Source organism: Sceloporus occidentalis, unplaced genomic scaffold, assembly GCF_023333645.1.
Source record: "Sceloporus occidentalis isolate IW3139 unplaced genomic scaffold, rSceOcc1.0.p SCAF_1, whole genome shotgun sequence".
NCBI classification, from domain to species: Eukaryota; Metazoa; Chordata; class Lepidosauria; order Squamata; family Phrynosomatidae; genus Sceloporus; species Sceloporus occidentalis.
In genome coordinates, this window is record NW_028316981.1 from 5,174,831 (window position 1) to 5,189,724 (window position 14,894).

A 14,894-nucleotide genomic window follows, 5' to 3' on the forward strand; every position below is an offset into this window, starting at 1 on the left:
AGGAGAGAAGGAGCTGGGCAGCCATTTTGACTGGTGACTGTTTGAATTTTTTTTAAAAACCTTTGGGAGAGTGCTCTTGTTGCTGAGGGGGTGGAGCTTCTGTGAGTCACACCTGTGAGTCACTAGGCGGCTGAGCTAGCAGACTAGCTCTATTTAACTCCTAGAGGAGAAAATCCAGCAGCTGGAGTCCAGAGTAGCTACACTAGCATATTAGGGTGTAGCCAAGGGTCCTTTTAGGGGAATTTTATTGTTATTGTTATTAGCTCAAATATTGCAAGAGGAGGGCCTGCTACGACGGCCCTTGCAGAATCGTCTCCCGATATGTATACGGAGCAGACCAGGGGATTTGACCAATAAATGGAGCTGAGACAGACTTCTAGAATTAATAACCAATTTATTTATAAGGGGGAAAAACACATACGATTCACTAGCATACACACACACATACAAGGCTCAGGAAAAGCATAGGTTAGCATGGAATAGGATTTTAGGCATCACTGGGGTGATACGTACCAGAATGTAGACTCCCTCCAGGAATCCAAATGGAATATGATGAGGATAGCATGAGGCTCAGCCATGGAATGACTGGCCAGGAATCAGGAGCCAGGAGCCAGGAGCCAGGTCAGGGTTCAAGGGGACAGAGCTTCCCCCTGAAATCCAGACTGGCCCAGTGAACAGGCAAATCTGATGATATTTATAGGCAAAATCTTGCCTCTGGCAAAGGTGCTTGATGGTGAGAACAAAGGTGTTTAATTACTTGCTTTTCACCTGGATGTCTCTGTCTGATTGTCTTAGTGGTCTTAAGCTGCTCGGACAACAGACCTGGGGAGGGGGCAAGAGCCTCAGGCAAGGCAAACATTTGCTCTTCCTGGTCATATGATAATCCTCTTATGCGACTCTCTAGATATGATGATGTGGGTGCCCCTCAGGGGTGTATGTACATGTCCTCATGCCTTGCTGGCAATGGTGGACAGGCTATTAGAGTTCATCTAGGGGTCATTAAGGGTTATCATTTATACCAATATATATATGGAGCAGCATGGGTAACATTCCCCCCCCTCGGAAATTACGAGGACTCACAGGTGGGTGGGGATGAGTATTTTCCGAATTAATCTTTGCCATAGAAATTTTGGTGTGAGAATATTGGAGAGGGCATCCTATTAAGGGAAGTATCACACTTATGATGCTCAGGTAGGTTTTGGTTGTCTGGAACCCAATCATACACCATACATACCAAAGATTATATAAAGTCAAAAGTGGGGGTGAAAAAGGGGCACATGAAACATAAGCAACAGAAAAAGCCTTCAATAGGCCAAGAGAAAAGCAATGAGCAATCAATATGCAGTATGAAAAAGCAACAACCAGTGGAAATGAGTCCAATGACTGAAAAGAGCAAATGAATGTGACATGAGTCCAAACAGTTGGTGGTTTGTATATGGGATGACAGAGTCCATGTTAGGTTTTGTCCAGCGGGAGCCAGATGGCTCAGTATGGATATGAGAATGCGGGCATAAGGTATAGCTGTCCTGTAAGAAACAATTTCTTTGCAGCCAATGTCCATATGGCGAAAGGATGAGCCATAGATCCTGTATGTGGGCATTTGTCATGGTGAAGTGGGCTAATGTCCATGAGATGGCAGTTTAAGTCCTGTGGTGAGTAGTTCCACATGTGGAACACTTGAATGCAGGCAATGAGCTTTTGGAAAACAGTGATGAAAGCTAACAGCGATAGGTCTGTGGAGCTTGTCATCGGGACAGACAGCAATAAGAAAGGCATCTGGATGTAGGTAGGGCCATGGAGGACCATCTGGAACAGGAGCAGAGGTGTGAGAACACCGGTTGTGTCTTGAATGATCCTTTGGAGGATGTCCATGGCAGCAGGGGATGGAGGACATCACAGGAAGGATGCAGGCAAAATAGTCTCAACCCTGGAGCGGGGAACATCAGGAAGGCTGGGAAACAGCTTGGAGAGTCCTGTATCATGGCATCGATGGGATGACATCTGTGGGGTCTGGTCTGGCTTTTGGGAAGAATATTGGGGCTTACCTTCCCCATGAGGATATAGGAGAACAGAGCAAGGACAGGATAGAATTTTACATGCAGTGGGGGTGAAGGAAGACAGACTCCCCCCCCTGCTCCCAACAGAGCAGGTCAGCTTAAAAAGAAGGAGTGTAAAAGAGAGATTTTTTTTTATCTGCCTTGGAGGATGAAGAGGACAGTTTCTTCTCTCCCCCCCCCCCCGGTCTCCCGCAGAGACCAGGCTGGCTTTGCTATAGGAGTTTTGTAGGACCTCCAAATTATGTCTATGTGCCATGGGAATTACTGAAAAAGATAGGAATTTTTCCCTGGCTCCCCGCTGGAGCCAAGATAGGTAACGAGTGCAGGAGAGGTCAATATTTAAAGCAGTGGCAGAGAAGTTCAGTGAGGCCACTGTCCGGCACTTAAATAGGCAGACAGATAGTAAATAGAGGCCAAGGATAGGACTGGCATACACATGCAGAGTATAGAAACACACAACATTAATAAAAGAAAACCAAGGGATTTGTAAGGCAATGCACTGAGGGCACTGCATTGTTTGGTTGTGGTCAATTTCTGGCTTGACCAAGGCTGCTGTGAAGATGTGTAAATTTAGTCCAACTTTTAGCAAAAACTACATCCAAAATAGCCAAATTATTCATTTTTGGATCCCAGTGCCTGGGTATAATTGCACCATTTGAACAGAGTAGTCCAGCCATGGGTGCATTTTAGAAACATTTCTTTTAAACAGTGAAAATAAGCTGGAGCAGCCCTGGAGGAAGTTTTAACTTTGGCAAAAACCTCTAACCATTGGGCTTGCTGACCAGCAAAAATGAAAAAGGCAAAAGAAAAGCAAAAACAACAACAACTGTATCATTGGAAAGTACTTTGACTGGAAAATAACTCAAAATGAAAAGTCACACAGTCAGGCGATTTGACCACTAGGCCTGCTGTTACCAAAACATTGTATGGGAAGCGGCATTAAAAGACCAATCAAAAGACCAAAACTCTGCTAGCCAAAAATGTGGAATCCAAAACAAAGGTATTGCATTGGAATGTGTGGGGCTGACAGCAAACATAAAACAAAAACAATAACAAAAATGAGAAGGCACAGCTAATTTTTGGGCTGAGAGAGTGTGACTTCCACTCAGTCTCAAAGTTGCAGAACAAAATGAAAACAAAACAACACACATAAAAATACGTCACCGCCTTGTGGAAGAAATCACTCAGTTCTCCAAGCATAGGCAGAACAAAACTGGGTATATTTGCAGCATGCTCCTAGTCTCTGATCATGTGCAGAGAGCAAAGCAAAACCTTTAGGAGGCGCTGTGTGGCATCATTGGCAACACTCACAGCAAAGAACAAAGAACAGAGTAACTATGAGGAAATCTATCCTTCCCAATTCCTAGGAGAAAAGAAGAGGATTCCTGAGCATGCTTAGAGTGCATAGTCTCTGAGCATGAAAAGAGAAAAGCAGAAGCAACAACAGCTTGTGACTGACGGGGGCGTTTGTGAGACAAACTGGTATGAACACACCTCAATTTAAACAGTGGATGTGCTGTCCTACATACATTGTGGAGGACAAAAAAGGTAGACTGCTCTGCCAGTGAGGCTCATCTATGAATTTCAAGGCTCTGAAAATAGACAGAGTGGAGGGAGTTCCTTCACACTCCCAAATCTCAAACAAACAATTAAACAAGCACAAATACCAATCAATGTATGGAGGCACCAAGCAGACAGAAGGATTGCATTTTGGTTGAGAGTCAGCAGTCAAGATATTTTTCCCAGATAGACTATGCTGACCTGAGGCTCTTTATAACTACTTAACAGAAAAACAACGACTCTTGGGATCATGAATTAATGCCTAGCCTACAGACTTTAGACCAAGAGGAAGTTGCCTTCAAACTCCTGAATCCCAGGCAGTCAAGCAAACAAACAAACAAACAAACAACTTTACAATGTCTGACCCTGCTGTGCCAGCCAAGCCTATGCAAATTAAGGCAAGGGAGACAAATGGGGCTCCCTTTTCCTGATCGAGCAGCCTGACTATGGAAAGTCTAGTTTCCCAAGTACCTAAGTACCAGATTTATTTCACAAGATGCTGTTTTCTTATCACAACCAAAACAACAAAAGTAGCCCGCATTTGGGTCAAGAGAAAAAACTAGAAATTTACATTCTCCATAATTACAGAAGAGATCTATAGTCTACCAAAGTAACATCCAAATTACAGTCTGAAAGCCTGTTGTACTCACTAGAAGAGGGGGAGCTGAAGAAAGGCACACCAAAATCAGCTAAAAACACCTGAGGAAAAGACCAAAACTTTGGTTTGGGGCTGAGACAGTGTAACTCTGTTGAGTCCTACTCTCGGGAAGGAGGATGTAGGACAAGACTCATGGAAGATGACCACATCGGGCTTACACGAGCAAAAGAAAAACTTTTGGCTGAGCAGAAGGTCTACAAAACTTTACACACAGTACTGATTACTGAAGACAAGACAAAAGAGTAGATCTCTCGAACAATGCAAGAATAACAAAAGAGAAGATGGGGGTGTTGGGCAGCAGGAGGCCTCTGAGCATGTGAGGAGAGCAGAAAAAACTGAAACAGGAAACCACAGCTTAAAACCTATGCAGCCCCAAGCACATGGCAGCAGAGACACACTCTGGGTCCAAACCATGTGTTCCTAAGAACTGGAGGGGCACAATAACATAGACTACTTGCCTTTATCCAAAAGACAAAATCCTAACAGCATAAACCTTCACTAAAGAAGAGACAGATTGTGTGTTCTTGCCAGAAGTAGAATCAGAACATCAATCACAAAAATAATATTTCAAAAACTTAAAACACACAGAATGACAATCCTAACTATACAAAACTATACCAAGAAGCTCAAAAAGAGACCTCTAAAGAACAAACACAATGGGGAATGGGCTTGAAACCATATTTGCAATGGATTTCAAAATCCAAACTAGTTCCATGGAACAGGGGGTTGCTTCTGTTCTGCATGGCATCTGAGCACATGCAGAGTGTCAGCAAACAGAAAACAATGAAGCATTTCTCAGTCTCTAATTTGCAAAACAGGAAAAGAAGAGGGGGAGGGAAGTCTTTCCCTCCAAGCCTTCTCATACATGGTGTTGCAAATTTTACACAGATAAACCACCTTTCCCTTGTTGACAAGCTCTCCACTCACACTAGAGTGGTATAAATCACAAAATGGGAAACAAAGGCAATTTGCCATTAACTGAATTTGAGTTCTAAGCTAACCAGGATGATGGGCTTTGCAACTTCCTTTGCCCATGATTTGGTTTTCTTGGCTTCTAGCAGCCAAATTTTCCATGAGGCTGTGGCATTAGGCAAACTATAGAAGAGAAGAAAACTGCCTGTTTTCTAAAATCTCAACATTGACCAAAGTTCTCTGTACATGCCTGGCGTGCCTGCAGAGTTCTATGCTTCCTCAAAGGGCAGTCTCTAAGATTCCCTTTCGAAAGCTATTTTCTGGGGCCTGTCTTCCTTGCCATGTGATGGAGGACAGGGGAACTGAGGCTGAGACAGTGTGGCTCACCTCTCGGTCAAGGAACTGGGCTGAAACAGTGTCACCCATTCCTGCCGATTCTTCCAAGGAGCTGGGCTTGTGTCTCTTTGGGGGAACACATCTCCCAGTGCCATTCCAATTTGGACCGCGGGGATGGGATGAATGACCTCTAGGGTTCCCTTTTCCTGGCATGCCTGGCTGGAAAGGTTTCCAAGTCTTGGGGTATTTTTCCCAGGAGAAAGGGGGACCTTTCTGTTCTTGGAACCTGGCTGCCAAAGTGGAACTTTCCTCCTTGAGGAGGTTGACTTGGGCTATCAATTCTGTAATTTTTCTCTCCATACTACTGGGGGAGTTCATGGAATTTTGGAAACTTGGAAAGGCTTTTCCTTTGTACTGCCTGCTTATGGATTTGTCTAAGAGATCCATCAATTCTGCATTGGGCCTATGATCTAACTCTTGTTTGCTAAACCCCAACTCTCTGAGCTGTCTCCAGATGTTGTTTCGCATTTCCCGAAGTGATTGTCTGAGGGGTTCTGTTCTTTTGGGCTGGTTCCTGGGGTTGTTTATCCCAAACCTCCTGGTTTCTTTCTGCACTGGCTGGAAGTGGGGACCTGTTTTGTGATAGGTGACTGTATGAACTGGGTCTCCATCTCTTCCTCCCCTTTTCCTTCCTGCCCTGGGGGGTCTGCCAGATCCTGAATTCAAGTCCCTTTCTGCCTTTGTGCTCCAGAACATCTCTGAGACTGCACAGATATTTTCCATGAATTGGGCCCACGTGGAAGTGTGTAATTTTTGTACCACTAGTCCCAGATAGGTTTTGGCGGATACATGTAAACCCTCATACACTTCAGCTATAAAGTTGCGGTTATCGAGGATGGGCTGACCCTCTGCATTGAGGCCAATTTCCCCTGAGAGAATTCCTAACATCATCTTCCTTGCTACATAGGTGTCAGGGGCTTCATCTGGGGCTTGTCTTTCGAGTTGGTATTTGGTGCGCAGAATTGTTCCTGGCCATAGGATGCCTGCAACCTTGGACATCCATTCACTTACACCTATGCTGCTTAGATCAACATTTATGGCAGCAGCTTGAAAAGCTCCCATGTATGCTGGATCTAAACACATGCTGGCAACCTGGGTCAGGTCCTGTCCTTTGGCTTTGGGATAGCATATGTACACACTAGTCATCCATTGAACCCCAGTGTGGGCATCAAGCCTTCCTAGGTGGTCCGCTATAATTTTTACTTCTGTTAGGGACCATGAGACAGTTTCGACCACTGTTTTAGTTACCACCCTGTCGTCCTCTATCTCTCTGGTTTCTACCATCCTTCTGGTTTTTACAGGGTTTATTGGTGCTGCTGTGTCTGAGGTGACTTTTTTTGGAGAACTTGAAGTTATTATGTGTTCCTGCTCACTTCCTTCCCACTGGGAATTATAGTGTGGCAGTGTTTTGGTTTTGGTGGGGAGTGGGGTCTCCTCATCCCAGTCTATGGTCCTTAAATACTGGGGGCTCACTGTGGCCACCACCGAGTGCCTGAGATCTAGGGCAGCCTCAAGCTCCTGGATGCACTGCTTGCACTTTGTGTGGTCAGCTTTTGGGTCTCCCTTTGAGTAGCGGGCCAATACGTAATCGGCCGCCAATTTTGCCTGCTTGAGCTTTTCTTCCAAATCCTTATTGTACTGTTTCAGCAGCTCAATTTCAAGCAGGGCCGTATCTAACTGTCGAGCTGCTTCCTCCCTTGCCCTAATGTGTAGGGCATTCTCGGCCACCTTTTCCTGGGTTCGGGCGACCGCTTCATCCAGCAATTTTTGTCTGGTCTCCTCCCTTGCTGCCAATTTTTTATATTCCCTTGTGGCTTCGTGGGCTAGGGTCCAGATCCCCCATGATGCCCACCTGTCCTTTTCTGCCTTGGACACTCTTTTGAACCCTGTCTTTTTGGTGTGTGTGTTGTATATCCTCAGCAGTGTCGCAAAGGGATCCTCGGTTAGAAAGCCCTCCGCCTTCCAGGGATTAGGTCCCTTCCCAAGAATCCATTTTTGTAACCGGTCCTGAGGCTGCTCTGTCCTGACCAACTTTTCTGAGTGTGTGGCCATGTTAAATCCTAGGCTGGGGAGAGGTTATGGAACCGGGGCCTCTTTTCCCACCTAAACCTGGTGCAACTCTCTGTCCTACAGTGAGCTGCTGTCCTGGGATCCTCCCTGAGGACTCCACAGAACTCCTAAATGTAACTCTGGGTCAGGGACGCCGCCCAATTCACGCGAGGGCCCGGCGCTGCTGCAGCGAGCTACTTAAGGGTTGTCCTCCGTTTAGACCCGGTCAGAAGTCAGTTTGGCCCTGCCTCACTTTCACTGGGGAGTTCGGACGCTGTAGCTCCACTCCGGCGTGGCCTGGCTAACAACCCAAACTTTGGCCCCCAGCTAGACTCCTGCCTGAGTTTTCCTTCCCTGGGACCTCCCTGAGGCTCCCACAAATGGCACTCCTTGGAGCTGCCTTTCCCTCCCTTGACCCCGGGCTTTAGGCTTCCGGACCAGGACGTCTCCCTCCTTTGCCTACCTCACCCGTCCAAGGGGGATTTAAACTGTTGGGGTGAACCTAAAATGTACGGGGATTTTGAAGATCGGGGAATGGGGAGGACCTCTCCTCTGCTTTCCCACCCACGATAGCGAAAATAAAAATAGGGCGTCGGGCTGCCTACTCCGACAATCACGCCCAAGGGTGATTAGGGCCCACCACTGGACGGCGTACCGGAGCCAATGAGCAGGACACCTAACCAAAGAAATGAAACGGGATCAGCCAACCCAAGATAGCCCTTTGCCCTTATGGCCAAGCACACAAGAACACACACACACACCTCCCTATTTATTCCTGTCTGCAGCGGCCTTTTTGGAATCCCTGTTCTCTCTACGTTCCGAGATCTAGACAGCCCAAGTGATCAGTTTGGAAAGTCCAGATTTCGGGGGAGAGTTCTATGCCCAAGCTTTCTCCACCAAATTGTAGCCAAGGGTCCTTTTAGGGGAATTTTATTGTTATTGTTATTAGCTCAAATATTGCAAGAGGAGGGCCTGCTACGACGGCCCTTGCAGAATCGTCTCCCGATATGTATACGGAGCAGACCAGGGGATTTGACCAATAAATGGAGCTGAGACAGACTTCTAGAATTAATAACCAATTTATTTATAAGGGGGAAAAACACATACGATTCACTAGCATACACACACACATACAAGGCTCAGGAAAAGCATAGGTTAGCATGGAATAGGATTTTAGGCATCACTGGGGTGATACGTACCAGAATTTTAATCTTCATCAATAAAAGTATAGTGTCTAGATCAAAGGAAGTAATAATGACACTATATTCTGCTCTGGTTAGGCCCCACCTGGAATATTGTGTCCAATTCTGGGCACCACAATTCAGAAAGGACATTGAGAAACTGGAGTGTGTCCAAAGGAGGGTGACTAAAATGGTGAATGGTCTGGAAACCATGCCCTATTAGGAATGCCTTAGGGAGGTGGGTATGTTTAGCCTGGAAAAAAGGTTAAGAGATGATATGATAGCCCTGTTTAAATATTTGAAAGGATGTCATATTGAAGAGGGAGCAAGCTTGTTTTCTGATGCTCCAGAGAAAAAGACCCGAAGCAACAGATGCAAGCTGCAGGAAAAGAGATTCCACCTCAACATTAGGAGGAACTGAAAGTAAGGGCTGTTCGACAGTGGAACAAACTCCCTCTGAGTGTAGTGGAATCTCCTTCTTTGGAGGTCTTTAAGCAGAGGCTGGATAGCCATCTGTTGGGAATGCTTAGATTGAGATTTCCTGCATGGCAGGGGGTTGGACTGGATGGTCCTTGTGGTCTCTTCCAACTCTATGATTCTATGATTCTATGAAAGCTGTTCTTAATATGCAGTATGTATTTTATGTTCTTAGTTTTTCAAAATTCATGTCTAAAATTATTTTTTGTGATTGTTTTAATGATTTATCAAACTATTAAATTACAGATTTCTTTAACTATTTATGAGTCCAAATTCAGGAAAAAGGCAGGATATACGTCAAATAAATTGAAATTGGGTACCCCTTAGATGTGGATGACTCTCAACTGTCTCATGGTTGCTACAGCTGAAAACTATGTTTTTTTCAGTATGGTTTCAGAAGTAATTCTGCTTTTGAAGTAATTCTTTCAGTTCAGACCTCTTGATGTCCCTGTGGAATTTCTTTTCATCAAGCATACAGTTTAAAAGCACTATACAAGCTGTATTTGTTTAGGTTTCAATAGACCTAGCAATTCCTGTATTTGTATATTTCTGTGGGTTGTGTTTTTAATACAGCAGATCAGAAAACAGAGTAAAAAGGAAATCCAGAGATACTAACTAGGTCCCATTTCTCCCCTTTCCAGCTCTCCACCCAGAAGATGATGGATATTCTAGCTCAGGCAAGTGTTACATGATGTAATTCCAAAGAGCAAGAATTGTTCCTCTCTCTCAAGTTATTGATCACCTTTTTGACTAGTCAAAGTATTTGCAAACATTTTGTGTCATCACAGCAATTTTACCAGTGGGAGGAAGAACATGATGGCAGGGAACAGCAAGGTTTTGCTTCTTACTTGTGTTTCTACATTATTAATTGGAAGATTCAACTCAGCTCAGAGTATACTCAGATTGAGGGGATCTTTAGTGGTTGGCTGTTGGATCCAGTAAAAAAGACTGCAGATGATAACAAAGGCATAGCTTTCACTCCAAGCTGGAAATGTAGGAGCCACTAAACTAATTTGGGTCAAAGGATGCTGGTGTTTGTTGTGCAATAACCTTTTGAATATTTACTTCTGCTGGTCTGTATTGATGCTGAATGTTGGTTGTGGTTTTAAGATAAAATCTACTCAGCTAAAAATGAAGATCTTTCTCAGCCATTCAGACACTGTCCATGATATATTTAGAATGATCGTTCTAAAGTCTCTTTACTTTCTTTTGTGCTACCAAATACAGGGCAGACTGTTACTGTTCTTCTTTTGCATTGGCCTATGCCTAAAGTGTGCATCCACAAAGAAAGTAATGAGAAGGGAAGGGATATATACCGGTTGGGGGAAAGAGAGGAAAGGGGGTGTGAGGACAAGAAATCTCTTCCCACAGTACACACATGAAGATTGAGTTCCTCTTTGTTCTCCTTTTGCAGAAAGCAGCCAGAACTCTACCAAGGGTAAGTGTATATGTGTGTGTTAGATGTCCATTTCAGCTGGGAACCTTATGGCAAACTGTAAGAAATGTTTTCACATGCTAAAGGGCTTCTGTTTTTCTGTCACCCAAATCTCTGCTACAGTTCCAGGACTAAAATATTCTGGAGTATTCTTTAACTGAGTTTAGACTAAACTTATTTAGTCAGGTTAGAAAATGGAGAATCCATTTCCTCTTTTACTTCTAAAGTTGGAGTGGAATTGACTTCTCTTCTACACCAGTCTTATGGATTGTCTACCTACTTGAAGAAAGATTTTCTACCTGCTTTGTTCACTTGCTTAAAACATCTTCTTACATGTAGCATATATTGTGTGTTGCTTGATTTGATGATGAAGACCTCTTTGAAGAGTTGAACAAGATGGTTTTTGAGTTCCCTCCTGATGTGTGATTCTAATGATCTTCCCTTGATTGTTCCAGGATGTTTGCTTAACTTTACAATCTTCTGTTTCTGTTTCTTTAGAATTATTGGCCTAAATATAGACCAGAAAGAGAAATCCAGGGGTTTGGAATTCTGTATGCTAGCAGCTTCAGACAACAAATGCTGTATATGTCTACCAGCTCCACCCTACATGTCCTGATATCAGCTAAAGCAGGGATAGGCAACCTTTTTGAGCCGGGGGCCGGGTTGCTGTCCCTCAGACAACTGGGGGGGGCCGAAGCCAAAAAATAAATAATTAAATAATTTTTTAAAAAATTAAATAAATATTAAATTAAACAAAATTTTCAAATGGTGGACACTTTTTTTTAAAAGTGGAGGACACGTGAAAAATTTGCTGATTTTTTTAAAAAATGTTAATATAAATGCATGTTTCTGAGGCTTCTATAAACAATTGCCCCTGCGCGCGAGAGGCCAAAGGCCCTGGCGGCAATCGGTGGCAGGACTGGGCTGGGGCTGGTCCCAAGCCCTCGCTGGGTTGCATCTGGCCCGTGGGCTGCAGGTTGCCTACCCCTGAGCTAAAGGCAGTATATGTGAATTGGTAAAGTTGTATTCAGAAAAAAGACATAAATGCTTGTTAGCCTTGTAAAACATGCTAATGATGTACTTCTTTGAGGTGTTCAGGAGTTAGAAGTCTATCTTGAGATGCCATGAAATTAAAAGGAAGCCAAACTCTGGTTCACAGACTCCCATCTACCTAGAATGTTCCTTGTGCCTAGGGTTGCCATAATTCTCTACTAAAAACTGGGACAAAATGTAGGACAAAATTTAGACCAAAATACAGGACAGTTGTAGGATAAAATTTGGCCCAAAATGTAGGACATTGAAGATCCTCCATTTTTCTTTAAAAAAAAAGTCGAGGGTCAAACCCAGGGGCATGTAACCAAGGCTCTAAATGAAGGGGGAAAAACACCACTTTGCTCTCTCCTTCTCCCTCTCGATCTCTCCCAAGGTCACAGTGTGGACATGCAAATTGTGGACACAAACTGTTCTCTTCCTCACCGGCCGAAAGATGACAGTTATGGAGGGAGGGCGCTCTATATTCAGGCTAGCCTCTGATGACACTGGACCAGCCTGTTGTCTCCCTCACCGGCCAAAGATGACAATTATAGAGGGAGGAGCCTCTATCTTCAGGCTAGCCTCTGATGACACTGAGCCATCATAGAGCTGGAAGAGATCACAAGGGCCATAGAGTTCAACCCCCCTGCCATGCAAGAAATCACAATCAAAGCACACACACACCAAGAGTTTGCCATCCAGCCTCTGTTTAAAAACCTCCAAAGAAGGAGACTACATCATTCTCTGAGGGAGTGTGTTCCACTGTCAAACAGCCCTTACCGTCAGGACGTTCCTCCTCATGTTTAGGTAGAAATCAGGTTATGTCTTTTAGGGGTGTTCTCTCCCAAGTCTTATGTTCCTTGGCTTCTTTCTCTCCTTCCTTTCATATTCACTGAAAAATTTCCTGCCAGAAGATTACTGATTATAAGCCTTCAGACCATTGCTGTCTTGTGGGGTGGGGAGCAGTAATGGCTTACGGGATCCCCCTGTCTGTTCTCTAATATGGGGCAATATATTGAAAGAGGGCAATCTTTGCTCTCTCTCTCTCTCTTACACACACACATTGTAAAACAGCCTTCTTTTGGAGGTCTGGTATCATTCTGGCACCAAGTAAAACATGGCTTTTGTAGTATGTGCAGTGTTTAAAACCATTCTAAGCTGTTCTTCCTGGTTTGGTATGCTTTTAATATGTGTAAAAAATTGTTTCAAATTGGATATGCTGGTTTCACTATATATCACCTGATATTTTTCAACATAATTCAGGATATAAATGTTTAAATAAAAGTAATAATATAAAATAAATATAATAACAAGACATGGCAATGCCCTATGCCAGAGATGGATAAGTATAATGGCAGACCAATTTTACACTCCCAGGACTCAAGGCAGACTGCATCAATTCTCCAAATGGCAGGGGACAAAATAAAATCCAAATAAGGAGTATCCAGACACTTATTTTCAGGCTGAACGTGGGGTAGGAGGGAGACAAAAAGCAAGACCTTAGATGAGCATATTAGGATGATTGGGACCTTGTTTCTTAACACCTTTTTGCTTGCATTAATTCTATAGTAAACAAGACAAATACACTGGTGCCTCGGGTTACGAAATTAATTCGTTCCGCCATTCCTTTCGTAACCCGAAATTTTCGTAACCCGAAAACACTGGAAAGCCTATAGCTGCACTTTGCAGCATTTGAATTTCGCGCCGAAATGAATTTCGTAACCCGAAAAATATTTCGTAACCCGAAACAGTTTTTGCCAATCCAACTTTTTCGTATCCCGGAAATTTCGTAACCCGATCATTTCGTATCCCGAGGCACCAGTGTATATGCTAGATATTTATGGGACAATATGAGATTTGTGGGATAACAGTTCACAGATGGAGCTCCGGTTGGCTTTCTTTATAAAGCGCTGTAAATTTACACAGCGCTGTACATACAATCTTTTTAATTGGACGGTTCCCTGCCCTCAGGCTTACAATCTAAAAAGACACGACACAAAAGGAGAAGGGAAAGGTGGTGGGGAGGGGCCTCTCTAGTTGGATAATACTGTACATATAAAATACATAACAATACAGGAAATGATTCAATAGAACATAATAATATAACAACAACAACAACAACAACAATATGTTTATTTGTATTTTCCTGCTTCTCCCAACGGATCAAAGCGGGATTACAACCAAAAAGCTCCATACTGGCAATCATGTGTAAAATACATATCATAAAAACATTACAAGTATAAAAATTTCAATAAACTTAAACTAAAAGTGAGAGAAACTCCATTTTGGATATTGTCAAGGTAGCTAGTCAGAAATTATTTTAAAATATATTGCTGCAGAACTAATTTAATAATGTCTGATGTGCTCAGGCATAGTGTTACCATTAGGCTAACTAGACAGCAGCCTAGGGCACAGACCTCAGAGAGGTGCAGTTTAGTGAAACACTAATTTAAACTACAGAAAAAATAGATTTTCTGGTTCCTAAACATTCAGAGGAACTGCCTGAGAGTAAGAGCCGTTTGACAATGAAAGACACTCCCTTGGAGCATAGTGTAGTCTCCTTCCTTGGAGGTCCTTAAACGGAGGCTGGATGGCCATCAGTCGGAGGCACTTTGATTGAGAGTTCCTGCATGGCAAAAGGGGATGGACTGAATGACCCTTGGGGGTATGTTTCAGCCCTAAGATTCTATTATTCTTCTTTGGCAAGTTTATTTTTTATTCTTATAAAAATGCAAATAATTCTCTTTGCATGTGTGTGCGCTCACTATGGTATACAGTTAATTATAAACTTTTATTGCTCAAAATACTGCTGTGAATGTAGTGTATTGTGATTTCAGTAAAACTTTTCACTTTTGTATTCCAAAAATGATTCTTATATTACTTATTCTCTCAGTTCAAAATAAAAGTTAGCAGTTTCATATTTTGTACTTTTCATTTTTTTTCTACAAAAAGTCTGCTTTAAAGAAGTGAAGTTGGCAATTTAGTGACAAAGGTGTATAAGTAATTTGCCTTGCCTAGTGGTTGGAACCCAAGAGCCAGCATGATGTAGTGGTTTGAGCATTGGAATACAACTGGAGAGCAGTGTTCGAATCCCCAGTTTGCCATGGAAACCCACTTGGACAAGTCACGCTTTCTCA

At 43.4% G+C, this 14,894-nt stretch overlaps 1 protein-coding gene across 1 annotated transcript in view; it reads left to right on the plus strand.

The window, feature by feature from the left end:
- The window catches only part of LOC149320459 (major histocompatibility complex class I-related protein 1-like), a 34,764-nt gene extending 20,089 nt beyond the window's left edge, over nucleotides 1–14,675 (plus strand). Inside the window, exons 8-9 of the mRNA XM_089499780.1 lie at nucleotides 9,932–10,728; nucleotides 11,224–14,675. Coding sequence (XP_089355906.1) covers nucleotides 9,932–9,987 — 56 coding nt within the window. The 3' untranslated portion in view covers nucleotides 9,988–10,728; nucleotides 11,224–14,675. The remainder of the gene's footprint in view (nucleotides 1–9,931; nucleotides 10,729–11,223) is intronic.
- Nucleotides 14,676–14,894: the final 219 nt, after the last annotated feature.